Here is a 26,065-nt window from a genome sequence, read left to right as displayed (position 1 = left end):
TCAGGAAACTACTTCCTGCTTTTCAGCTCTCTTGGTTTACACTGACTGGTTACCCTGGCTACAAGGCAGTAACCAATCAGAGACTTGAAGGGGGGCCACATGGGTCAAATCTGTTGCTTTTGAATCTGAGCTGAATGCTGGGGATCAATTGCAAACTCACTGAACAGAAATGTACCATGTGGCCCCCCTTCAAGTCGCTGACTAACTCAGAGTTATAGAGCTGAAAAGCAGGAAGTTGTATTCTGGCTGTTTTATTAGACATCTGTTCACTCCAGCCTTTATACATTACATTTTTGGCTAACTAACTATTTTAGAAACATTTTTTATTTTGCACAGCCTATCTATTTATCCAGTTTTTATTTTGACACTGAACTATTCCTTTAAAGAAGTACTCCATGGGACATAAAAAGACTCCTCTCTGCAGGCAGATCACAATGAGGAGCCCCACTGCAACCACCATGTGCAGATGGGCTCAGTCATTGCTCCAGGGGCCAGAGACAATAACAGACATTTAAATCATCGGTCTGCTATTGTTTTTACTAACTGCACCACCTAGAGATGATCTGTGGACAACACAGACTGCCTCCCTTTTTGTATCACATACCTGTAAACTTGTATTTCCACACATACATTTTTCCACATGATTGCAGCATACTCATAAACTGTATACACATATTGTACACAAACACAATACACAATCTGGCAAGTGTATACACACATACATGCAAAATTATTCAGCTTTTTTACCATATCAAAGTTTTATTGCCAATATAAATAATGTTTTTGCAAATCCCACTGTGCAATACCTTTTAATACCTTTTTAAATTTTAATTTCAGTGGTTTTATTGCATTTTTAGCCATTTAATTGAATTTGCAGTTTTACACAACTGATTGCTTTCTTGTTACAGTAAAACTTTATTACAACAGCAAAAACTATTCAAAGTTTATTGGAACATTGATTTATTTCCATATTGCATTGTTCTTGAATAATTATTACTGACCCTAAACATATTGTGTTTTATTTTCATTTGGTGCCTGTACATGCCATATAATTTGCTAAATCCACCCAAATTCACTTCCTGGACTCAACCATTTATATCAGAGAGTGAAAGATCATTAACTCATCAGGCGCAATGTGTAACTCACCAGGCACAGAATTAAATTTTTCTTTTCCCACGATGCAGCATTTCCCCCACAGCATTCCACTGTAATTGTAGCAATGCAGCAATTGCACCCAATGCAAGCAGAAATGCAAGTGTGTGTTTTACACATCAACATTGTGGGCATTGGCATCCAAAGTAAATGTTTTACATTGAGACACAGTGGTTTTGCCACCCCAGGCACATTGAATATTTAGAGGAAATGGGCACTGGCAGCTCAAGCAATTAAAACAGTCAGTGTGAATTTGTCCAGTTGAAAATCAATTGATAAATTGCATACTCTGTATTATAGTGTTACAGCTACTATTTGCTTTACTCCTTTGAGTGGTTCATGGAAGAATTGAAATAAACTGTATTGAAGCCAAGTATGCCTTCTTGGCTCTGTGAACTTACTTCACAGCAATATGGTAATTTGGGCACAACAATGCCAATAACATGTTTGCATCGCGGTATCATGAAATGCATTGGGGCCACATGCTTTCATGAGATTTGGGGGGAGGCACAGTGTGTTTGCATGCTGCCCAGCAATATGTGGGATCTTGAAGTGCAGGTCTTTCAGAGCATGAAAAAGTTAAACTATGTGTGTCTTGAAATGTTGGTCGGCACACACTGTGCCTGTTATAAAATGTTGGCCATGAATGTGCTACACATACCATGCCTCCATATTTTTTTACCCACCTTAACCACTGCTTATCCCCATAGTCATTCCATAGCTCTGCTCACATGAGGAAGACCTGAAAGGTTTTTTTCCTTAGCTGAGTTTGACAGTGCTGCTTCACTGGCAGGGCTGTATATTTATATATTCCACCCAAAGGCCCGTGCCTAGGATAGCAGCTCCCCAGTTCTTGCCAGACAATTGCTTGGTAAATCCGGCAGCAGAGCTGAGATGGTTAGGTGTACAAGGCGCATTGTAGTGTTTCACAAACAGAAGTGACATCACGTCTAACTGGAGTGACATCACAAGCAGTACCTTCAACTACTGCACCAAATATTTCTCTAGCAGCATAAGACTCTTCTCCTGTCCCTTTTTTGATATTTTCTTTGAGCTTCCATTCCCATCCACTGGCTCCTACAGCTACTGCTCCCCCATTCAAACCCCACTTTGTGCCCCCTGTGCTACCTACTCCTGTCATTCTCTTACTCTAGTGTTATTGCCCAATGCTAGCAACTTCTCACTGTCCCTCTCCAGCTACGAATGACAACTTTTCACCAGGTATGGGGATTTTCCCAGCCTCCCAGGCCATGGGGCCTGTTTCAGATACAGCAATGATTAGGATTAGAATAGTTATTTTGCTGCAAAGTTGTGTGTGTGTTTTATTTTCCTTGTGGAATTCTCCTGAGGTGTACTTCTCAGTGCCTACTAGGTGGAGGCACTGCACTGCAAATCCCAGTTACCAGTATATCTTTCATTAGAAAAGAAGGCTTCTGGATTGCTACAGGTGACATCTATTGTAAGTGATCCTGTTCTACGACAGTGTGCAAAGAAAGGGTTACATCAATGTTTTATATATAAACCTATTGGTAATGTAAAAGCCATTAGCTGAAACCTTCCACAGACTGAAACCGTGTCAATGTGGCCTTTGACTACTTTGTGGTAAGGTATACCAACAGTGATTGGATGTTAGAATATCATGAGCTATCTAGAATGCTTGTGACCTGGGGGTTTCAAGGTGTTACTGTGATTTTTCTCACCAAAATTTGGTTAAAATGGAGTCTATGGGAAATGGCTTTTTCTGTAATTTGGAGCTTTCTGAATAACAGATCCCATATCTGCAACTAATAAGTAACTGTGCAATTTTCCTGTGCAGGAAAATTCTTGCATGCTGGGTTCATAAAGAATAGTTTGAGCAGATATCTGGGTAAACTACTTGAAGAACTACTGGGGTCCAGAATTTTCAGAGCTGAGCACAATGTAAAGTGTTTGTATGGTTTCTCTGCCTTTGCATGTGTTTCCTCAATGAGTTATGTTTTCCTTTCATACTCCAAAAATACATTACAGATGTAAACTAGCAACACAACAGCAAATATCAGAGGAAAAAAAGAATGCGCAGTAAATTTACTCAGGGTGCTCTTCTAAGACTTTTGACATTTTTTTTTTACATTAAATGGATTTAAAGCTATGCAGCTTTTTCCAACAGCACAACTTGCTGGTCAGCTCTCCCAACTACATTCACGGAAAATATGTTCAAAAAGGAAAACAAAGTTTTTTCTGCTCAAGAAATACTTGAGAAAGGTCATCTGAGGTTTCAGTATTTATAAACGCTGCTTTAACAAACATGTTAGCCTTATACAAATAATGGATAATAAACAGCGCTGTTTCTGAATCGGCTCCTGCAATGCAGCCCCCCTCCCATGCTTACATATCCGGGAGGGGGGGTGGGAGGCCGCATCACTAGTGCTGAGAGCGCAATTGCGCTCTCTCACATTAGTAAAGTCAAATTTCCTGTCTAAAAAAATGGAAATTCGGCTGTTAAAGGTACCAGGAGTGGCTTTTTGCCACCCCTGGTAACCTATCCGGTGCTGCCGCATGAGGTTAGTTTTTCAACTCACCTCGTTGGTGGAGTGCCCCTGATAATAAACAATACTTTTTCAGAACAGTCAACTTATTCAATCCTGTGGCCGGGGCACTATTTTTCCATGCTTGTGACAGCCATGCACACGCCACTGATTGCCGCGCCTGAGGTGAGCTTTTCAACTGGTGGGAGACGAGCCAACCGATATCAGCAGAAGACTTGGATATCAGTCAGCTCGTCGATCAACCTAGGCAGAAAATTTTGATTGAGCGCAATTAAAGGCACTCGCACATCGACCACTGTTTAGTGCTGAATCATCAGATTCAGGTAGAAATAAAGTAAATTGTTTCTACCTGTATATCTGACGATTCAGCTCTACACATGTGTATTGAAACAAACGATATTCCTGGGAAAGATCTTTTCCAAGAAAGATCGTAATTGTTACATCTATGTCAGTGATTCCCAACCAGTGACTCATGAGCAACCGACCACTTGGATGTTGCTCCCAGTGGTTTTAAAGTATATGCTTATTTTTGGACTCCTGGCTTGCAGGCAAGTTTTGGTTGCACAAAAAAAAGGTGTACTGCCAAAAAAATGTCCCCAGACATTGACTGGGGTAATGGGGATGCCAAGGTAGAAAAAGCTAACAGGCTTGTAAATATGCTGAATGGCAACTTTTTAATCTCAGCTCTTTCAAGAACCTACTAGGAATAATTCTCTTTTGGATCTTGTAAAAACAAACAATACCAAACTCCATAAGGGAATAGTGGTCATAACATGGTCAGCTATGTTGCAGAGGCAATTCTATAAAGGAGTAACTAAAACACTAAATTTTAGACATGCAAACATGTGTTTTTAAGGCATTTAAAGACAGCCAAAAAGTTGGAGGTGGGCATTCAAAGTACTGTTTCTATTTTTCATGATTATACTAAATTGTGCAGAATAGGTTCCATGCAAGATGCTGCCACTTTGCAGAGTGATTTGAGTAAATTGTAAAACTGGCCCACAAACTGGAAAATAAGGATTAATGTTGATAAATGCAGGGTTATGCACTTTGCAAGTTGAACACTAAATATGTGTGTCGGGGGTTTCCTTAACTGAGAAAGATCTCGGGGTTTTTGCAGATAATAAGCTGTCTAATTCGTGACAGTAGAGAACCAGAAAGGAGGAACCGGCACACAGGAACAACTGTAATAGGGATTAACCCTTTACGTGATTATTAACGTCACAGTGATGCACAAAGTTTCGGGGGCTGGCCCCTTCGTCAGGTGCTATGGCAGACAATCTGTACAGCCCTTAAATAGCCCAATGGGCCCTCCCACCTTGAAAAAAAAACACCAAGGAAATAGAAAAAGTCCAATATACATTGAAAAAAGTCCAGTATAACAAAAAGAATTTAAATTTGTACTTGTTCTCTTAACAGGCATATAACATTTCTCAAGGTGCACCTTATTTAAAAAAAATTAAAATAAGATTTAAATTATCAGGGTCAAGATACTATATGTGTAGACTAAAAGGTTGGGGACCCCTGCACCACAACATTTGCTCCTTTGTGCCAGGGTGTTCGCTTTTATTTGCTCATCTATGGCTAGATTAAGAGAAAACACAGTTGTGACTGCTGTGCTCCTCTCAATAAGATTTTTTGGGTTGAAATATCCATTCCAGGGCTAAAACTTGGGGTAGGTAGATGTGCATGTGCTTAGAGTGCAATGGTTGGTAGCCGCTAGGCAAGAACTTCTTCTGTTTGCCTACCCCTAGTCTGGACCCTCATTTTCCCACCACCCTCTAGTCACTTACCTCCCCAACCTGCCAGGTGACCCAGTACTGCCTTCCACTCCTGCAGCTGCTTTCCCTGTCCTCTGAAAGGAAACATTTCCTATGACAGAAACTTGTACTTGTTAAACTGACGAATGCTTACTAACATCGGTAGAAAATAGTTTGCCACACCAGCGGATACAAATTCTATTTTGTGAAAGAAAAAATTGTAACTAGAGCTATGCCACCCATACCAGCAGAAAACTCCTGGTTTGGGCAGCCATGTTTGGACACAAGCATGCAAATGAGGCTTAATGCCCCAACTTGCTATTTATGCACATGCATAGAAAGTCACATGCATGTGAATAATGAACTAGCCACTATGCTCTCCCAAATAAGCATATGCGTGTGAGGAAACATGGCTACCCTCACTAGGGCTTCCTTCCTGGTTTGGGTAGCCTAGCGCCAGATACAAAAATTTTTTTACTTACTTTTCCACCAACCATACCTTTAGTTGGAGGTGTACTTTCAAGCTGTAAACATTTAAATATAAAAAAGAGGTACTGCATGGGTTGCATTAATGGGAATACTATTTACATTAGCAGTTATAATGCAGAACTGTTTCCATTTACTTTGGAGAAATCTGTAAAAGGCACTTTACAATGTTTTAAAACAAACAAGCACTTACCTGCTCATTTCTGGTTAGTCTGGTTTTGTTGTGAATGTCAGATGTCACTAAGTTGAACCCGTGTTTTTCAGATAAAATGCGTAGCAGTAAGACAATTGTCCTGCTTCCGCACTTTCCAACTCTGTTATATACTACTTGACTAGGAAATGGAAGCACCTAAACAAAACAGAGAATATTGGTACAGTCTAGTTATAAACCTATGGTAAATAAAAAACAGTCACTAATAGTAGTACAGGGGGGTTATAAAAATGTGAGTTTTGCTAATGAGTTTAAATATTGATTGTTAACAAGATAGAATGCAACTTTCTATAGCTATGTTACAAACTATAATTGTTCCCCATGAAAATTATATATTAACTTATAGATAATGAAGCAAAGAAAATTATAGTGCTATTTTTAATAGAGTACATTATTTATTTTTCTCCTGCTAGTATTTTGCAGAATTTGCAACCAGTGTCAATTTGAAATCGCAAATCCATTGTTAAAACAGAAGTGGGGCTTTTTCATAATGAAATTATTTCAGCTTACAGTATTTAACACCATTTGCACATTCTGATTATATGTTTGGAAACTCAGTTTTGAATAAAAATTATAAAATAAAAACAATATAGATTTAGACTTCATAGTGCAAGTAAAAGTAGATAGTTACACTGACTCCTCCGCTTATAGTCAGTGTTTGATGGTGTGTTTTTCCTTTCTGTGGGAAAAGTATTTCTATCAAGAAGAAAACTTTGTTGTGGATGTTTAGACTGGAAAATATCAAGACTTACACTTTGAGGGCAGCCCCAACATGTTTTAAGTGCCATGCCCTTAGATTGTGGTGTTCCTATACAGTAGGTGCAGCCATACAAATGCTTACTTGCCAATGGTTACTGGACAATCCCAAAGTTTGTGGGGCTGACAGGAATAGGGGGTTTGGGTGGATCAAAGGCACATCTGATTATATATGATTATGCCAAGGATAAAGGGGTGGCCCAAAAGATTTTTGAAGACTGAAATGTGTGCTCTTAGCTGTGTGCTTATGAGTACACACACATTTTGAGGCCAGTGCACTCAACAAATTGTGGTGTGTACAAAGGAATTTCACACACATTTTGTGTCTATTCTGACTTAAAGAAGAATAAAGAAAATGCTCAACAAGTTTATGATATATTGAGAATTTATCTCAATCAGATATTCAGTCCTCAGTTTCAAAATCACTATGTAACAACCCATAATTAGTGGAGCGTCATTCCCAGAAGTCAGGCATTGAATCGAGTAGGCTAGGTGGAGCACAGAACATGCAATAATACTTGGAAAAAAGCTTGTTTATTTAGCCTGCCATACACACTGTGCTCCCCCTAGCCTACTCAATTCGATGTCTTGACCTGATCTTAGTCAACCAGGGTAGGTAGTATTGGGGATAATATACTTGCCATATGTTTCAAAAATATTTTTAAATCTATGTTTACAATAAAAATTAGCCTGTAACTGTAACAATTTAGGGGGTCCTTCCCTGGTTTTGTGATTACGGTTCTTAAGGTTTTTTTTTATATATGTATCATAGGGGGTAAGGCTTTCATTGATCCCTTAAAGAACTCTTGAAGATGGCTGGCTAAAATTTGGATTTTTACATTTTGGGTGTAAACTAAGTTGAGTTTACACCCAAAATGTACATAGTTCAGTACATAGCCTATTAGAATGATGAATTGGCCCTCTGGGTCAAGGTATTTAAATTAAATTTACAAAAGTAACAAGTTTATGATTCAAAATGGTCAGTCCTTTTATTTTAGTATCTGTAATTCCCAAACAAATGGTTGGGTACACATTGGAATAATATTTTGAAAGATATTTTGAGAAGTTGGTGTCCTGTAAGAAAACACTCCCATCCTATTGCATTCATATTCAAAACTGTTATTTTTCTTTTTTGGAGTCAAGTTAGTCCATTGTGGGTATTGATCCTATAATTAATGGATAACGGAATACCTATCCTGCCTCTTATGTTTACAGCTTTAAGGGGGTGGGAAGGAGGTTAGATGCTCTAGTCAATGATGTAGACAAAAAATGCACTATGGTCCTTTGTTTTGTTTTACCAATTAAATAGCTGTCAAATACACACTCAAGGGGTACTGAAAGCTTAGGTGCAAGTCCATCTGCACTCTGCTAACTAACAATAAGAAAAAATAGCAGTCATCTAGCATACTGTTAAGGATCAGAAGCAATAATTTATTAATTCTTAATTTACAGAAAATGGTACCTTTCCAATCAAACCATATGTCCATAGTTTTGGCCACATTAGGGATTCTCTTTTGCAAATAATTCTATATTGTGTTGACAAGCAACCAGCTTGCATCATCAGTATCTACTGTACATCAGTTTATTCGCAACACGTAAATGCTTGTGCATATTTTGTTGTATTGGACACAAAATCCCTAGCAAGAGATATACCACCCCCACACTGGGAGAACTCTGTTATTATGTGCAAGTGTGTGATCCAGTATGGCCACCCACACTGGAAGATCCCTCTTGGTGTAGGCATTGTAGAACTCAGGCAGAGCATTTCTAACAAAATACACAATATATTGGGATGCATGCAAGAAATACAGTTGTGTCTTAAAAAAAAGTGAATAAAGCTCAAAATCCTTATATAATAGCTTTTATTTTCATACACGCAAATGCATTGGAAACACTGCACATTCTAACCAAATCAAAACATGAAGAAAAATGTATCAAATTTGTGGTATTCCTTTACAGAAAGTGAAGAAAAAATAGCAGTGTCTGCATTCTTCTTTACAAACTCAAGCATTCACTGTATAAATTGAAAAATGTTTTTTTTCCTTTGAATCACTGTACTTATATTTAGGCACAATATCATGCAATATATGCAATATATAGGCACACCACCATAATATGAAGAAACATCCCCATATCATAATGATCGCACCACTGTGCTTCACTGTCTTCTCAGTGTACTGTGGCTTGAATTTAGTGTTTGGGGGTCGTCTGACAAACTGTCTGTGGCCCCTAGAACCAAAAAAAAATCAGTCCACAAAATATTGCTCCATATTTGCTCTTTGCAAATTGAATGAATGACCTCACTAATTGAACTCCATACTGCTATTATTTTGAACAAGTCTCAATCAATGATTCAATTACACAGAATTTCTACCAAAAGTAGTGATTGATCAGGTTAGTGATGTCGGACTGCTATTATTCTGAACACAACTGTAAGTCAAAGCAGGAGACTCAATACGTGTTTTAGTTGTTTTAAAGCTAAAGTAAGGTCACACAGGTTCAAAGCTGCTCATATGAAAGCCACATGATTTAGCAATGATTTGAATATACAGTGTAAAAGAAATGGGAGTTAAAATGGGTTCAAATTTGTTGACTGAAAGGTGATGTTCACCTTCCTCTAGGGTTTCAAAGGAAGGGAGCTTACAGGAGTTGGGCCCACTTCAAACTGCATTACAGTGTAAGTTTTATGCCATATATTACTAATAAAAAACACATTTGTAGATTATTAAGTTTAGTGCATATAATTCAGTAAATACTATAGATCACAATATAAACATCTGATGTTACTCTATAAGTAGTTCATATAAATAGTTACATTGAGTAATTTGTGTGTTAATAAGCCAGTCCATGAACTTTTCAGGAAGATCATTGGGCCCCCTAATTATACTCAATTTGTGTAACTTATGGAAAATCTTTTGTAGAAACTTCCCTAAATGCAATGACAAGGCAGGGCAGTGTGACAGGACAGGAAGGTGTGTAGGATTTAAATTTAGGGCAATGAACTGACTGACATTAGTTAATGGAAATATTTATTTGAACAGTGTAGTGTATCATAACATCAGCTGTTTATATTAGGTTCTATTTACTGAATGATATCAGTGTCTCATTCATGAACAGCAGCAAAATTAATCATTATTGGGGCCAGATCACTGGATCACTGGACCCATAAACTCTGTAAACAACACATTTTCCATAAACGTGTATTACAGCCGCTTATCTGTACCAGGGGCCTCCTTAAAGTTCCTCCCCCCCAACAGCAATTTTAGGATCTGTTTCCCCATAGTTAAATTTGTGAGTTTGTATCTTAAGTTTCTGATTGTAGCACTGCATACTGGTAAATAAAGCATCAGAGCGTTTATGGTATGATGCTCTTATATATTCAGACATACTTACATTGTAGCCCATTTAAGCACATTTAAACAATCTCAACTTGTCCAGGCTGAGACCTTCCATATTTTTAATCAGATTTATTTCGACTCTATTTCAAAAGGGATAGCCTATAAGCACTTGAGACCACAAGTGCAATGCATATTCTAGATGTGGCTTTATAAAGGGGAAGTATTACTTGTGAATCTATGCCACTTTTACTACAGAACAATACTTTGCTAGTCCTGTTGCAGACTGGCTTATTTGTTATCCACAATGTACTCCTATGTCTTCCTTCACATAGAATGTGCCTAACTTTGTCCCATTAAGGGTATAAGTTAAATAAATATTTTTAAATACCAGGTTCAGAACCTTATTGTAAGAGGCACCGCAAGATCTAACTCTGCTCTTGCCTCCCGGCGCGCCTCGTTGCCTGCTTCTATGTGCAGGCACGCACTTCCTGATTGACGCTACTCCTTGATGCTGGGCATTCTGACGCCGGCGTCATGACGCTGATCGTCATGACGTCACTTTGGAGCGCCAAATTTGAAAATCTTGGCGCCAATTCTTGTTTTAAAAGCACAGATCACCATTTTATCTCTGACCAAGCTAGGCTTCAGTTTACTGTTCCTGCTCAAGCATATCTTTATATTGATTATCTGGTTTTGACTCCTGCCTGACTTTTGAATTACGAATTCCTGCCATCTGCCATGAAATCTTCGCCTGTTTTTGACTACGCCTCTTCTAAATCCATACCGGTACCTCACTTACGGACTTGTCTCTAACCACGCACATCCTTGCTGGTTTTCCCGGGGCCCCAAAAGGGCGTCTGTGAACACTGGAGACCACAGGGTTAACCTGTGCAACCGAGTGTACCCCTCACTATGCAAGGTTCGTACAACGAGATTGTTACACTTATATTTATTAGCATTAATTGTCATCTGCAACTTAGTTGCCCAGATTGCCAGTTTGTCAAGATTCCTCTGCAAGGTTGATAGATTCTGGAGATCATATTTCAAGTTAGATATGGAAATCCAAAGATTATGGATGCTTGTACAGTTCCATCATATGCATAGCTCTTACTTCTCCACAACCTCTCCACAATAATTTATTTTAAAGTCGTTGTTTAGGATATGTTTTCATGATATGCCCGTAGCTCATAAATACATATAAAAGGTAGCGTCCACAAAATGAACATGTATTTTGCAGTTGTATATTTTGGTAAATTAAAATAAGTAAATAAAGGAAAGGAGAAAAGTTATAATTAATAGCAGTCTTTGCAGATAAAATAAGACCAAGAAGCTCTAAGAATTCGAAATTTATTAGGCGTAAAAACTAGGGATGCACCGAATCCAGGATTCAGTTCGGGATTCTGCCTTTTTCAGCAGTATTTGCATTCTGCCGAATCCTTCTGCCCAGCTGAACGAGTCTAAATTTGCATATGCAAATTAGGGACAAGGAGGGAAATCGCATGACTTTTTGCACAAAACAACTAATTTGCACAATTTGCGTATGCAAATTAGGATTCAGATTCGGTTCGGTTTTTTGGCCAAATCTTTCGCAAAGGATTCGGGGGTTCAGCCAAATCCAAAATAGTGGATTCGGTGCATCCCTAGTAAAACCATAAAAAGCCCTAATGCAAAACTTTGCCAAATAAACAGTGTCGTGGTCCTAAAAAAGTAAATGAGAGCTGAGCTGATCTTATTGGACTGTTTTAAATTAATTTGGACTTTTTGGAATGGTTGAATTTTATAAATGCATCGTTCAGTGTTTTTTTCATTCACATTTTTTATATATACGGATCTTTTAATAAATTCCATGCCATTTGTGGTTTTAGAGGATGTGAGTTTAGTTGTGGTTCCAAAAACTGCTAAAATTCAACCTTCAATGTTCAGTATAAGCTTCCACCACTGATACAGTGTAGTGCAGTGATCCCCAATCAGTAGCTCGTGAGCAACATGTTGTTCTTCAACCCCTTGAATGTTGCTCCCAGTGGCCTCAAAGCAGGTGCTTATTTTTTAATTCCAGGCTTGTTTTAGTTGCATAAAAACCAGGTGTACTGCCAAACAGAGCCTCAATATAGGTTGACAATCCACATAGGTGCTACTAAATGGTCAATCACAGCCCTTATTTGGGTCCCCAGGAACATTTTTCATGCTAGTGTTGCTCCCAAACTCCGTTTACTTCTGAATGTTGCTAACGGTTCTAAAGGTTGGGGATCCTTGGTGTAGTGTATCATAACATCAGCTGTTTATATTATGATCTATTTACTGAATGATATCAGTGTCTCCTTAATGAACAGCAGCAAAATTAATCATTATTGGGCCCAGAGCAAGATCATAAACTGTGACTTTTCAGGTCAGATTTTTGGACACCAAAAATCTGAAAAAGTTGCAGAGGGAAAAAAACCATAACATTTCCAGGACTTTTAATGAGACCAAACTGGGACAGTTTCTCCAGCTAAAACCTGTTGAAATCACGTAGAAGTCAATGGCAGGTATCCCTTATAAAGCTGGGAGATCTTTCTTTAATTTGAAGTTTTAAAGGTTTTCCATCATTTTTGAAGCTGTTTTTTGTGCAACAATAAGAAAAAGTCTTCCGCCAAATTGTGCGTCAAGTCGAAAAAGTTTTTGTGACTTTTTCCATTTTTCCATTTTTGTGACTTTTTACATATTTATGTGAATTCTATTTCTAATAATGCACTTATTGTTACTTATTAATGCAGTGAACCCTTGTTTGTTACCTATATCTATTGTTTTGCTTTACAGTGCTTTGCCTTCAACATACCTCTCAACATTTTGAAAAATAAAAAGAGGAACAAAAAAGTTGGAGCACGTAGCATGGCAATTTTCTTGACCACACCCATTTATGTGGCCACACCCCCTAATTACCATGTTCATTTTACAAAATTTGGCAGGTTTTGAAAATTTGAACATATTTCTGGGGTTTTTTTTCAGTTATTACAGTTATGCTAATGAAGGTGAATTGCCCTTTATGCTGTGAGTCTCCCAAGGGACCTGTTATATTATATTGTAACAATTACTTATTTACTTACCCCGAAATTGTTACAAAACTATCTTATCTGAAGCTGTCGCTGTGTTGGGCTCTCTGCCAAAAGCCAATTAAGTTAGAAACTTTGTTTCTTTTTCTGCCTGTTCAGTGCAGAGAAAAATAGGGCTTTCCAGTACAAACGAGGGACTGTGGGTTGAGCTGTCAAAAGAGGGACTGTCCCTCTAAAAACGGGACAGTTGGGAGGTATGCTTCAAGGAGCACTATACAAATAAATATATACATACATACATACATACATACATAAAGTTATTAAAATCCAGTGCCATCCACATGCTGCAAATTGTCCTTGTGGTCATGATATAGGCAGCAGGTTTCTGAAAAGTCTTATATTTTGATAGGAGGTCACATGGGAATTCATGCCTAAACATACATAATTTGTGATTTGTGTGTGTATTTATCTTTTATTATTTATCTCAGTAAAACTTGTATTTATGGAATATACATATTAATAGTATTTAGTGTAGGTTCTGCAAATGATATTTATACTTGCAGATTTCCAGTTTTTATTAGAAAAAATGACTGCCTGGCTATTGTTCCAGTGATAAATCAAAAGCAAATAGTGTATAACCGTTCATAAACTCTTCACATCCCACAGCCATTATCCTATTTTCATATGTACAAGGGCCATGTACTCTCTAATTGTGGACTGAGACTGGGAGACGGGCCTGAATGGACACCCCTGCATGTTACCTGTCTACACATAAAGCCATGTAATTTATATTATAATGATAAAAACATAGACATTTCACTGATAACTTTGCCAAATGCTTAATTTTCCACTATCCTCAATATTACTTGTCTGAGAAAGACGTTTTCGTTGTTATTGATTCTTGCAAGTGATGGGCGAATTCGTACTGTTTCGATTCACCGAAACATTTGTGAATTTCTAGCGAAATTTGCGAACTGTTGAAAAATGTGCGAAATGCGAATTTTGCTGCCCGTGCAATTTTGTGGCAATTTTGACTCCCGCATTAATGTCAGTGGGACACGAGCGACTATTCCGACGTGCCCAAATTTTTTTGGTGCTGATAAATTGTCGCCGCAGTTTCACTAATTTATTTGCCGGTGGCTAAACGCGGAAATTAGCCGCAAATTCACACCTGGTGAATTTATTTGTCCATCACTAATTCTTTCTCCAAAAGATATACTGTACACCTTAAGACACATATGATCAAAAGCATACATTGCAGTTAGCAGGGCTCGATTCTCACATCTGGTGACACCTGTACCATTGTACCCTTTTAGGGCAAGGCCTGCAGTATTTGAACTTTAAATTATTCCAGCTCAACAGACATCAGGCAAAAAGAGTCTTTATTTCTGGAAAGTTTCATTTTTTTAAAATAATTTTCAAATCAACGCTCTTAATCATGCTCTTTTGATTATAGTTTTATTGTCACATCAGATAAGCAAAACTAATTAAAGAGGATGTTGAGTATGTTAAAGAATGGATAATTCTAAGCAACTTTTCAACTGGCCTGCATTTTTTTTTTTTATAGTTTTTAAATTACTTGATTTCTTCTGCTAACTCTTTCCCTGTTTGCTACTGTGGAATAAATGAGAAGTCTGGTTTATCATGGTTCTTCCCAGTGCTTTTTTTGTGTTTACATGTTGCCACACTCTAAAGTGTAATCGCACAATGCATTTACCATACTTTAATACTTTTATAATTTTACTGGATTAGCCTGGTCCAAAAATTGTCACAAAATCTAAGTCCTGTTTGCACACAGGCAGGGCCAGATTTCTTTTTCCAGTGTCCCTAGGCTAGCCACGGTCCTTCCTCTCCGCCCCTGCCTCGGAAGCACATGTATTCGTGCAAACACACTTCCCCTATCGGCGCCGAGGACTGCATGCGCCCAGTGAGTAACTAGGAAATTTGTTGTGTGCCCAGTCCTCGGTGCATTGCCAGATGGTGCGGCTTGGCAGCATGCCGCCCCTGAAATCGTGCCGCCCTAGGCCCGGGTCTTTGTGGCCATGCCACAAATTCGGGCCTGCACACCGGTATCATCTGAAGCTGTATTATAATCTGTATAAATTAATAATGTGAAAATCCAGCCTTTATATTGGGGTAAACAGGTAAGAACCTTGCCTCAGGTGGCAGTGAGCGACCAGTTACCAGGGGCAGAAAAAAGCTGCTTCCTGTAAATTTAAAAGATTAATTTCTGGTTTCTAAAGTGGAAATTCTGCTCCGCTAGTGCAGAGAGTGCTACAGCGCGCACCCCTGTGACCCACTCGGATTTTAAAGTTTTAGACCCCTGGAAATAAATTATTTTGGTGTTCTGCTGCACTCTCCTTGCTTAGTAGTTAAATTAGGTCTTGCAATTAAATTGTTCTTATTCTTGTACCTCCTGTCCCTGTATTGGTATAACTGTATCTTACTTGATAAGTATCTGGTAATTAGACCGGCATGCAAAAAACACCAGTTTTTCTCCAGAAATAAATGCGTTTTTCTGAAATTCAGTAACATAAACAGTCCTTGCTAACGCTTTACTTTGTTGTTTTATGTGTTCATTTGGAATTTTCAGGGTTTGAAGTTTTACATTTATGACATTTACAATTCACTGATGCATAAGTAAATCCCTGATTTAAAATAATATCGTTTTAGTATGTGTTCAACTTTAGTATGTCTTCAACTTGCAACAAGTAGTTAATTATGTAGGAACACTCACATGATAATGACAGTGTGCACATGACATGATAAAATATATTTGCGGAAGTTGGAAAAGGAGGGGAAAACCATTAAGAAATGACAAAACAAATTCATTAACCTTGAGAGTGATGAAGATTATGATGATTTGATATGTAAATTAATATGATTTAATAATAAAATCAGATTACAATGGCAAACAAATAACGTGCCAGTGTTCTTATCAGGAGAAAACTGCACCCGCTTGGAGGTTCTTCCAGCGAGCACCATGGAGCCATTGGTTTGCTGCTTCTTCTTTAAATTTCCCGGGGCAGATGCATGCGCAGTAGAACGAAATAGCTGCATTGGCTTTTCACACTGCTGCGCGTGAAGAATAATAATGCCGGAAGCCGATCATTCCGTGGTGCTCGATGGAAGAACCCTGGGGTTTCAGGTAAGTATATACAATCACTTGGGGTGCTTAACATTTGGCACCCCCAACTAAATTGAGCCTTTCCTTCTCCTGTGACGGACAGCTGGGCAGAGATCTCCCAAGCATCATAATTCTTCTGTATTCTGAGCTTGATTTAAAAATAAACTTCCTTCTCTGATGACATTCTTTGCCATGGTTCCTGTTGCCCTGCCTTTGGAATTTGTCACACCCAAAGGACTTTATACATTTCTTACAAAAATGGTGCAGTTTTCTTATTCAAATATGTTTCATGTATGAGGATTTTGCAACTCTGTGAGTGGTACGTCACATGGTCACAAAAATCCACCAATTTGTATTTACTTGCAATTGTATTTTCAGGGTAAATCACTGATGAGGCATTGTCTGGTACATGAGTCGGACTGGGTCAGCGGGATATTAGGAGAAAACCTGGTGGACCCAGCCGGCCCAGACCCACATTCCTAACTAGCTGTCGCCTCAAAGTTAACAGATGGAAGGAAGGAAGCAATATGTAACGCAAAGTAACCAGATAAAACAGTTTGTTGCCAAATATGCATAGGGTTACCTAAGCATGTGGCATATAGGGGCCCCAAAATGAAGACAACCCATACCAGCTATCAATTCTGTAATTCCAGATGCTGCAACATTTACAGCATTTTGTGAGGGGAAAAAATACAAAACGTATGAGCACCCCAGAAAACTATATACTGTATTTCTATACACATTCCCCTGAATCCAAAATGGGTGCACGTCGGTTTACGCCAAAGTACCAAGTCCCAAAACTTTCCTAAATGTGGGGATTTTGGAAACATTTCCAAAAATCACCTCAAAGCTTCCAATTTGCAGCATCTTATTTCCCTCATATCATTAGGTACCAAGGTAAAACACCCTAAATATGACCACCAGGGGTTTACTGAACAGTTTGATGACCAATGTGTTTTGGTTTACCTAAGTATCTGGCATGTGGGGGCCCCAAGTGCACCCTATATGATCTATTATTTCAGGTACTTCAAATCAACATATTTACAGCATTTAATGAGGGGTAAAACTACAAAAAAGTATATTCTCCCCAGAAAGCCATATGTATTTGGAAAGCACACATTCCCCTGAATCCAAATTGGTACATGTCTGTTTACTTCAAAGTACTAAATGCCAAAGCTTTCCTAAAGCTGGTGATTTTGGTGACATTTCCGGAAATCACCTAAAAGCTTCCACTTGGAAGCATCTCATCTCCCACGTATTATTAAGATAAAATACGCTAAATATGAACGCCTGGGGTCTGATGAACAGTTTGATACCCAATGTACATGAGTTTATCGAAGTACATGGCATGTAAAGACCCCAAAAATCTACCTTGTGGATAATACTTATTTAATGGTTTACATTTACCCTCATTTAGAAACACATTGCCAGTTTTATGTGGGGTAAAAGCTATAAAAAAAAGGGTGGTGACCCCTGAAAACAAAAAAAACAAAAAAATTTAGTAAAATGTGTAGTGTGTGTGTGTGTAAATGTGTAAAAAAGGGTAAAGAAAGGACACTTACCCTTTTTGCGGGCACGGGGGGTTCTTGGCAGCGTTCAGGATAGCAGAACAGTCGCGTATCAAGTAGGCAGCCCCCTTGGCTCTTGCCTAGGGGGTTGGGGGCAGATAGAACTTGCTTGCACAGGGGCTTGTCAAAGCATTTTCCTGCCAGCACATTTGTTTTGTAACATTGGCAGCTCTGCATCCTTTTAATATATCTAATTGTAATTATGCACCAGGTCAGGTAATATATCAATATATTTATATGTGCTATGTTTTTTTAGATAGCACAACAAAGTGCAGTCCAAACATTTAACCAATGCCGCATTGACAGTATTGGATGTTGAATTTTTTTTTTAATACTGTACCTTAAAGGTATCACAAAGCTGTTTATTTTATAAATTCTGTCTGTACATTTTTGTGGCACCCATCTTCTTTCCTTAAATATCATTTCAAAAGCTTTTGCCACAGAGAAACCAGTCTTGTTACATACAGGACACATCATGCATATTTTGATCTATTATGGTCAGAATACATTTTATACCATTGCTTTCTTTAGAAAATGTAATCATTGACATAGCATGCCATTTTGCATCAATATCTGAAACAACCACTTTGTTTCTTACAATTTTTTTAATAGGATTGTGTAAACATCTTGATTTAACTCGTTTTTGACCCCTTTTTTTACTTCTATATATAGGTTCTCAATACTTCCGTAACAGCCCAACACTGTGGGTTTTAAATACTGTTTTTGTAGTATTTAGTTGCAGATCTGTTTTTGAGTCATAGTTTCATACATGTGTTACACTCCTGGCCTCTTATGTACCAGTCACACTGAATAAAGGATGGAAAGTTAAAAATTAACTACAAGTCATACTTCAAATTAATTTAAAGGCAAAACAGAAGAGAATATGGCAGAAGGGAGTATACACAAATTATAAGAAAAGGAAAGACGGGAACACAAAGACATAAACCATTAATAAGCTGGTATTCATCTACAGCTCCCACCATCCTCAGACAGCTATAGTCATTCAGTGGGGCTTGATGAAGAATGATGAGAGTTGAAATATAAGAACAGACTTCTACTAAGATATCTCTAATAATAATTAAAGACATAACAGGAAAGTCTGTGTTTTGGGGGGGGTTGAGAACAAAGTAACTGCAGTCTCTTTTAAGTACATATACTGTATATATTTAAGTGATGAACTTCTGTTTTTTTTATGTGCTGTCAGATTTGACTTCTGATAACCTTATTTAAGAATTAAAAAATGGCAGATGTAGATAAATATATGTTACTGTATATCTTAGTATGAATGTTAGATATTTCAAGTTCAATCCCTAAAGGTGTCCAGAATTGTTGGGTTAGAAAGAAATTTTATTACCATATTTGGACCAGAAAGATATTTATCTTTACACCCTTACTAGAGCTATTTGTTTTCTGGCAGCACCATCAAATTGCTTAAGATCTAAGCAAGTGCTAGTGCTGATGCCTCTTTTCTGATAATACTGTAGGTCTCTCTGGTAGGACCTAGGAACAATATATACCATTCACTACTTTCGTAGCCTGTGCTTTACAATATCTATATAATATGTAGGTACCCATAGTACCCATAATTACTTGTTCAAGTTTAAAATAGTAAGTGGAAGCACCTGGCTCTTCCTCTTTGGCCTACACCTTTTGAACAGTGCCACACAAAAGGTTACTGGTTAAATTAAGGAATGTTGGCCTGGAACATAGTATTTGTACCTGGATAGAGAACTGGCTAAAAGATAGACTACAAAGAGTGGTGGTAAATGGAACATTTTCTAATTGGACCAGTTTTGTTAGTGGAGTACCGCAGGGCTCTGTACTAGGTCCCTTGCTTTTCAACTTGTTTATTAATGACCTGGAGGTGGGCATTGAAAGTACTGTTTCTATTTTTGCAGATGATACTAAATTGTGCATAACTATAGGTTCCATGCAGGATGCTGCCACTTTGCAGAGTGATTTGTCTAAACTGGAAAACTAGGCAGCAAACTGGAAAATGAGGTTCAATGTTGATAAATGCAAGGTTATGCACTTTGGCAAAAATAATATAAATGCAAGTTATACACTAAATGGCAGTGTGTTGGGAGTTTCCTTAAATGAGAAGGATCTAGGGGTCGTTGTAGATAACACGTTGTCTAATTCTGGGCAGTGTCATTCTGTGGCTACTAAAGCAAATAAAGTTCTGTCTTGCATAAAAAAGGGCATTAACTCAAGGGATGAAAACATAATTATGCCTCTTTATAGGTCCCTGGTAAGGCCTCATCTGGAGTATGCAGTTCAGTTTTGGACTCCAGTCCTTAAGAGGGATATAAATTAGCTGGAGAGAGTGCAGAGACGTGCAACTAAATTGGTTAGAGGACGGAAGACTTAAATTATGAGGGTAGACTGTCAAGGTTGGGGTTGTTTTCTCTGGAAAAAAGGCGCTTGCGAGGGGACATGATTACACTTTACAAGTACATTAGAGGACATTATAGACAAATGGCAGGGGACCTTTTTACCCATAAAGTGGATCACCGTACCAGAGGCCACCCTTTAGACTAGAAGAAAAGAACTTTTATTTGAAGCAACGTAGGGGGGTTCTTCACAGTCAGGACAGTGAGGTTGTGGAATGCACTGCCGGGTGATGTTGTGATGGCTGATTCAGTTAATGCCTTTAAGAATGGCTTGGATGATTTTTTGGACAGACATAATATCAAAGGCTATTGTGATACTAAGCTCTATAGTTAGTATTGGTATGGGTATATAGAATTTAATTAAAAGTAGGGAGGGGTGTATGTATGGATGCTGGGTATTCATTTGGAGGGGTTGAACTTGATGGACTTTATCTTTTTTCAACCCAATTTAACTATGTAACTATGTAACTATGTAACAGTTGGCTACCTCTGGGGAGATTGGGACACAATGCCTCAGTAAAGAAAAGGAACCACCGATGTTGGGAACAGGGTCACTGTAAACAAATTAATAAAAAGACTAGAAACATATTCTATTCTAAGAGTGTAAATTAGTCAGATTAGCTATAAAGAGGATATCATTATATATATATATATATATATATATATATATATATATATATATATATATATATATATATATATATATATATATATATATATATATATATATATAAATACCAGAGAGGCAAGCAGATATATCCCCTATTCACTAAGGTCACAAAAGAAAAGAAACTGAGTGTAATTTATAATAATCCAAAACCACATGGCATTGGCTTTTAGTAGTTTAGTAGTAGTATTATTGAGTATACTTAACATAACATAATCCAACATCAGTTTCTGAGAAAAAATACTTGTTACCTTTCCTTACTTTGAGCTCCCGCCATTAACCCCAACTCTGTCTCCTATATTTTAGCAAATGTTTTTCTTTTTACTTTGTTTAATTAGTTGTATAGGACAGTGGCTACACCTTCTAAAAATTAGCATGCAACAATTTAAAGTGATTCTTTTTTTAGCAATTCCATCTATTTTTCTGTTGACAGATTTAAAGGTCTAAATGCCATAATCTTCCTGTTGCCCTTTTTGTGAGTTAGTAGTTAATAAGATATTCTTATGTCATTAGAAACTGTTTCATCCAGCACTGACTGGTAAAAATGTTGTCAGTGGTGATAAAAGTTTGTGTGATTTCATCAAACAGCCTTAGTAATATGCCATGGAGTCACTAACTTTTCTACAACACTAGCACTGCCTATAATTAAACACTAGCACTAGAACTACCCTTTTCCAAAAATACCTTGTAAAGCTTAAAAATAGGGATCACTACATGTAAAACAACTTACATGCGACAATCAATCTTGATGTCTTCTTACGCAATTTTTATACAATTTGGGCAAATAGTAGCAAGTAAAGTGATGAGTTACATTTGCTCTATGGGGAGCCAATAAATCATTGCCCTAATTGTGGAAAAAATATTAAATACAGAGTGCCAATTAGAACATCAATTACCTCATGCATACACTGCTTTATAACATATTTATTTAAGCAGAAATGACTAACAGCAATCATCGAGCAGACCATTTATTTTTACACATCTAAACGCCACAATGGCATACCCCCAACTGACCATAACCAGACCAGATCTCATGAAAAAAAGAAGCAGCTATTTGTTTGGGAACAGTTAGGTCATAATAAGAGAATATCTTATTATGGCAAAAGTTTTACTGCTTTTTATTGTTGCTTTGTAAAAGTGTTTTGCTGTATACAGCATTAGACAGTGAAGTATGTACTGAATGTGTTGCGTTTAAAATAAATTATCTTTCCTATAGGTTTTTATATATGCAAAAGCCTATTTTATACTATTTCGCATGATATGAACATAGTCAAACCTACCTTTCATTTGTTAATACAGTTACATTTTGCAAATCTGAGTTGGTAAATCCTGAAATCTTGTGCAAATATTGCTTAATCAGGAGATGGTGTTTCTCATTCTGCTACATCTTCATTGGCATTTCCTGTATATTTAATTACTAAAGGAGGCATATAGTATAAATTAAAATCATCCCTAATCTTGTAGGCAATCATTAATAATGTGTCAGCTTTCACACTGAGCATTGACATTCAAATAAGCATTGACATTCAAAACAGCCCCTTTATAGATATGTAATGGTCCCTGTCTGTGTTTCAAATTAGGGGTGGAGGCATACCCTGCTAGAAGCACAGTAGTAAGAGAATAGTCAATCGAAGCCCTGAAGTCAAATAAGCAAAGACAGGCTTTAGTTCCCTATCAGGTCAGCCTGGCTACTGATTGGTTTCTATTCTAAATTGAAGTTCTGAGTGCTGCTGGCTCCCTTGCACTGGGAAAGGAGGCAGCAAGAAGTGCAACAGATGGGCTGGACTAGTAGGGTTTTTTTCAGAAATTTTCAATAAACCAACCGAAACACTTCTTTTCTCAGCACATTACTTCTATAGTTAGAGGAGTATAATGCACTAGCACAGTCTTGTTTTTCATACAATATGTCTCTTATTGAACAGAACCCAACTTCCTGCTTTTCAGCTCTCTAAAGCTGGCCATACATGCAAAGATCCGATCGTTCGAATCCTCGAACGATCGGACTTCCCCATCTCCCGACCTGCCACTAACTATTCTGATCAAATAAACAGAACAGATCAGCTGATGTTCTGCCCCAGCTTAACTCTGAGTTAGTCAGCGACTTGAAGGGGGACCACATGGGACAAACTGTTCAGTGAGTTTGTAATTGATCCTTAGCATTCAGCTCAGATTCAAAAGCAACAATTATGACCCATGTGGCCCCCCTTCAAGTCACTGATTGGTTACTGCTTGTTCACCAGGGTAACCAGTCAGTGGAAAACAAGAGAGTTGAAAAGCAGGAAGTAGTATTATGGCTATTATATTAGACATTCAGTCACTCCAGCCTTTATACATTACATTTTTGGCTACTTAACTATATTAGAATTTTTTATTTTGCACAGCGTATCCATTTACCCAGTTTTTTATTTTTATACATGGGTGTTATTGCCCATTGTCATAGGCAACAAGCAAAAGTCCTTTCAATTACATGGTGTGTTCCACAGATTGCAACCTTCCTCCACAGCTGCTTTCCCGTGCTAGTTAAAAAATCGAACATCCCCCTGCTCTTCTGAAAAGCAGTTGCTACAAACTTTACTTTGAACCTCCTGCCATCTAAGCCAATGAGTGCCTTGTTTGTCAGAAGTGTAAGAGGAGGTTCAAACAGTATAACCGCTTCTGAATCTTATTGTGCACATGAAATATTTTGAATAGGGTTCCTACTGATAGATATTTTTTTATTTTTCTAGAGAGAGCTGAAAAGAAAGTGATTTGCAATAGGAGTACTTGTTCTATTCTCTCTAGTTTTATGTAGTAGGTCTTGATGTTATGTAATGTGCTTAAGAATTTTTTTTTATGTTTAGGTAACCTAACATAATTGTTAATAATTTAGCATATTTATAAAATCTATGCAGGGAAAGCATGCAGGGAAAGCTGCTACCCAAAGGTCAAGGTACATAAACACCAGAATTGAATGGATAAATTATTACTCATTAAACATGTCAAGTCTTCCATATAGTAAACTGTCTTAAAACATGTTACTTATGTGACAATCTTGATACCTACAATTCCCTTGATATAAATATGAAGAACAAAGAAAAAAATTAACAATATTAGTACCTTTGGAGAAACAGGACCATGGTCATCCATGTAGGTGGAATTTCCTGCAAAATAAAAAATAAATCTAGTTTATAACAGCAGATTAAAATATATATATATTTATTTAAGTTAAAGGCCTTGTTAACTAATGCAATATTCCTGATGGACCATGCACTCCAATTACTAATCTTTCTGCAGCAGCAGTATCGGACTGTGCTGGTGGGACACTGGGAAAAAACTTGCCCAGATCCAGGCTTTTCCTCCGCCCAGGCTCGCTCCTCACCCAGTCTGTCTCCTCTCCCTGCCTGGACCATACCCTCACCCTGATCATAGGTAGAAAGAGCAGTAAAAATGTACTGGGGGTGCACAGGAAGGTGAGAACAGGCCCTTAAAGTCAGTCCTGATGGGCCCTGAATGTTCCAGTCTGAACCTGTGCAGCAGATGTGATGTAAAATGCAGAGAAACAATGCACATACCTTTAACAAGAACATCTTTGTATGTAATCTGATATATAGGAAAATACAATATATCTTTAAATCCTATATCCCTCATGCATGTCAACGTAAATATATATCAGATTTTGTAGCTCTGACTCTGACATGGCACAATCATCACAGTATTTGTTTGAATCAAGAAAGGGTATTACTTTGTGACATACAATTCATGGACACTCAATTGGAACATAGCTTTTTATCTTTTAAGGATTCCGGAGTGCAGATATAACAAACTACAAAAAGTACAAAGGAGTTTTAAACACTCAAAAATGAGTACAGGTATATTTTTTGTAGGAAGGATAAAACACATAATAATTGCAAAACATGCCCCCAAACCTTGTATTTTGTAAAAAAAAAAAAAAAAAACAGACGTGATACTGAATGTATGATATGCAACATAATCGATTATAAAAGCAGCCAGTTTTCACCATATGTAATCTTTCAAGCTTGCTAGAAATTGATACAAAAGTTGTAGTTTACAAACTTTAACTTTAGGGGATACACACAAACTGATTTTATCTGAAACTACCAATTAACACACATATATATATATACATACTGTATATACAGTATGTATGTATGTCTAATACATATATATATAAGAAATGTATTTCTTTATTTGTTTTAAGATTTAAGCACACTTGAGACCTGCCATTCGAATCCAGCAATGTTTTAATAGAGTGGGTTTGTCTAAGCATAGACCATTTTTCCATTCCTTGCAATCAATTGTCTTGTGGCATAAATCAATTGGTGGATAGTTACATGAAAGGGTTTGGGAATGTCTAAGTGTAGCAGACAGGCCTGGACTGTGACTCAAAATAGGTCCTGGCATTTCAAGCACACAGAGGCCCAAACAGATCTTCACCAGCCCACTAAATATTGACTGTCTATGGCTTTAGAGCAGCTCCTCTGGCATTTGTGAGAATACAGATTGCCAGTCTAGGCCTGGTAGCAGTTTGGGGTTAATGGCTATTTGTAAATACCATAAAATCCTAATATGGGCTTGATTTTTTCCAAATTGTTTGCAGTTTGCAGTAGTGAGCACTCTCACAATATATGTTATAGATCTCCTTTGTTGTGGCAGCCTATCCAACCATTGTTGGACACATTAGGGTGGTTAGAAATTATTTCAATGTAGTAGAGTTCCTTAGAGGTAAGATATGTGACGTAGACACGCTGGGAGTTATTTATTAAAGTCCGCTTTTTTATGGTCGGACTTTTTAAAGCAAAAAACACAACTTTTCCGTAGAAAGAAGAAACTTGAATTTTTTGACATTTATTTAACCCCAATGGTATTAGAAGTCTGTAAAAAAAAAGTACTCCAACTCAGACCTGGCAAATTCATGTTGAAGTCAATGGCAGATGTCCTGTTGATATCCTTATCTGCTCTTGAATATCAAATAATCCAAAGATTTTGTGTTTTTTGGGCATCAAATCAGAGGTCTCGGTTGTCAAATCTGAAAAAGGTTCAGTTTTCGGCAACA

At 37.6% G+C, this 26,065-nt stretch overlaps 1 protein-coding gene across 1 annotated transcript in view; it reads right to left on the bottom strand.

The window, feature by feature from the left end:
* ust.S (uronyl-2-sulfotransferase S homeolog) overlaps positions 1-26,065 on the bottom strand; it is a 131,671-nt gene that overhangs the window by 50,662 nt on the left and 54,944 nt on the right. The window contains exons 2-3 of the mRNA XM_018265309.2: positions 24,109-24,152; positions 6,117-6,272 (exon numbers count right to left, since the gene is read on the bottom strand). Of these exons, the coding sequence (XP_018120798.1) occupies positions 6,117-6,272; positions 24,109-24,152 (200 nt within the window). The remainder of the gene's footprint in view (positions 1-6,116; positions 6,273-24,108; positions 24,153-26,065) is intronic.

This window comes from Xenopus laevis, chromosome 5S (assembly GCF_017654675.1).
Source record: "Xenopus laevis strain J_2021 chromosome 5S, Xenopus_laevis_v10.1, whole genome shotgun sequence".
NCBI classification, from domain to species: Eukaryota; Metazoa; Chordata; class Amphibia; order Anura; family Pipidae; genus Xenopus; species Xenopus laevis.
Note: the sequence above shows the minus strand (reverse complement) of the source record. Positions and strands in the feature narration are given on the sequence as shown.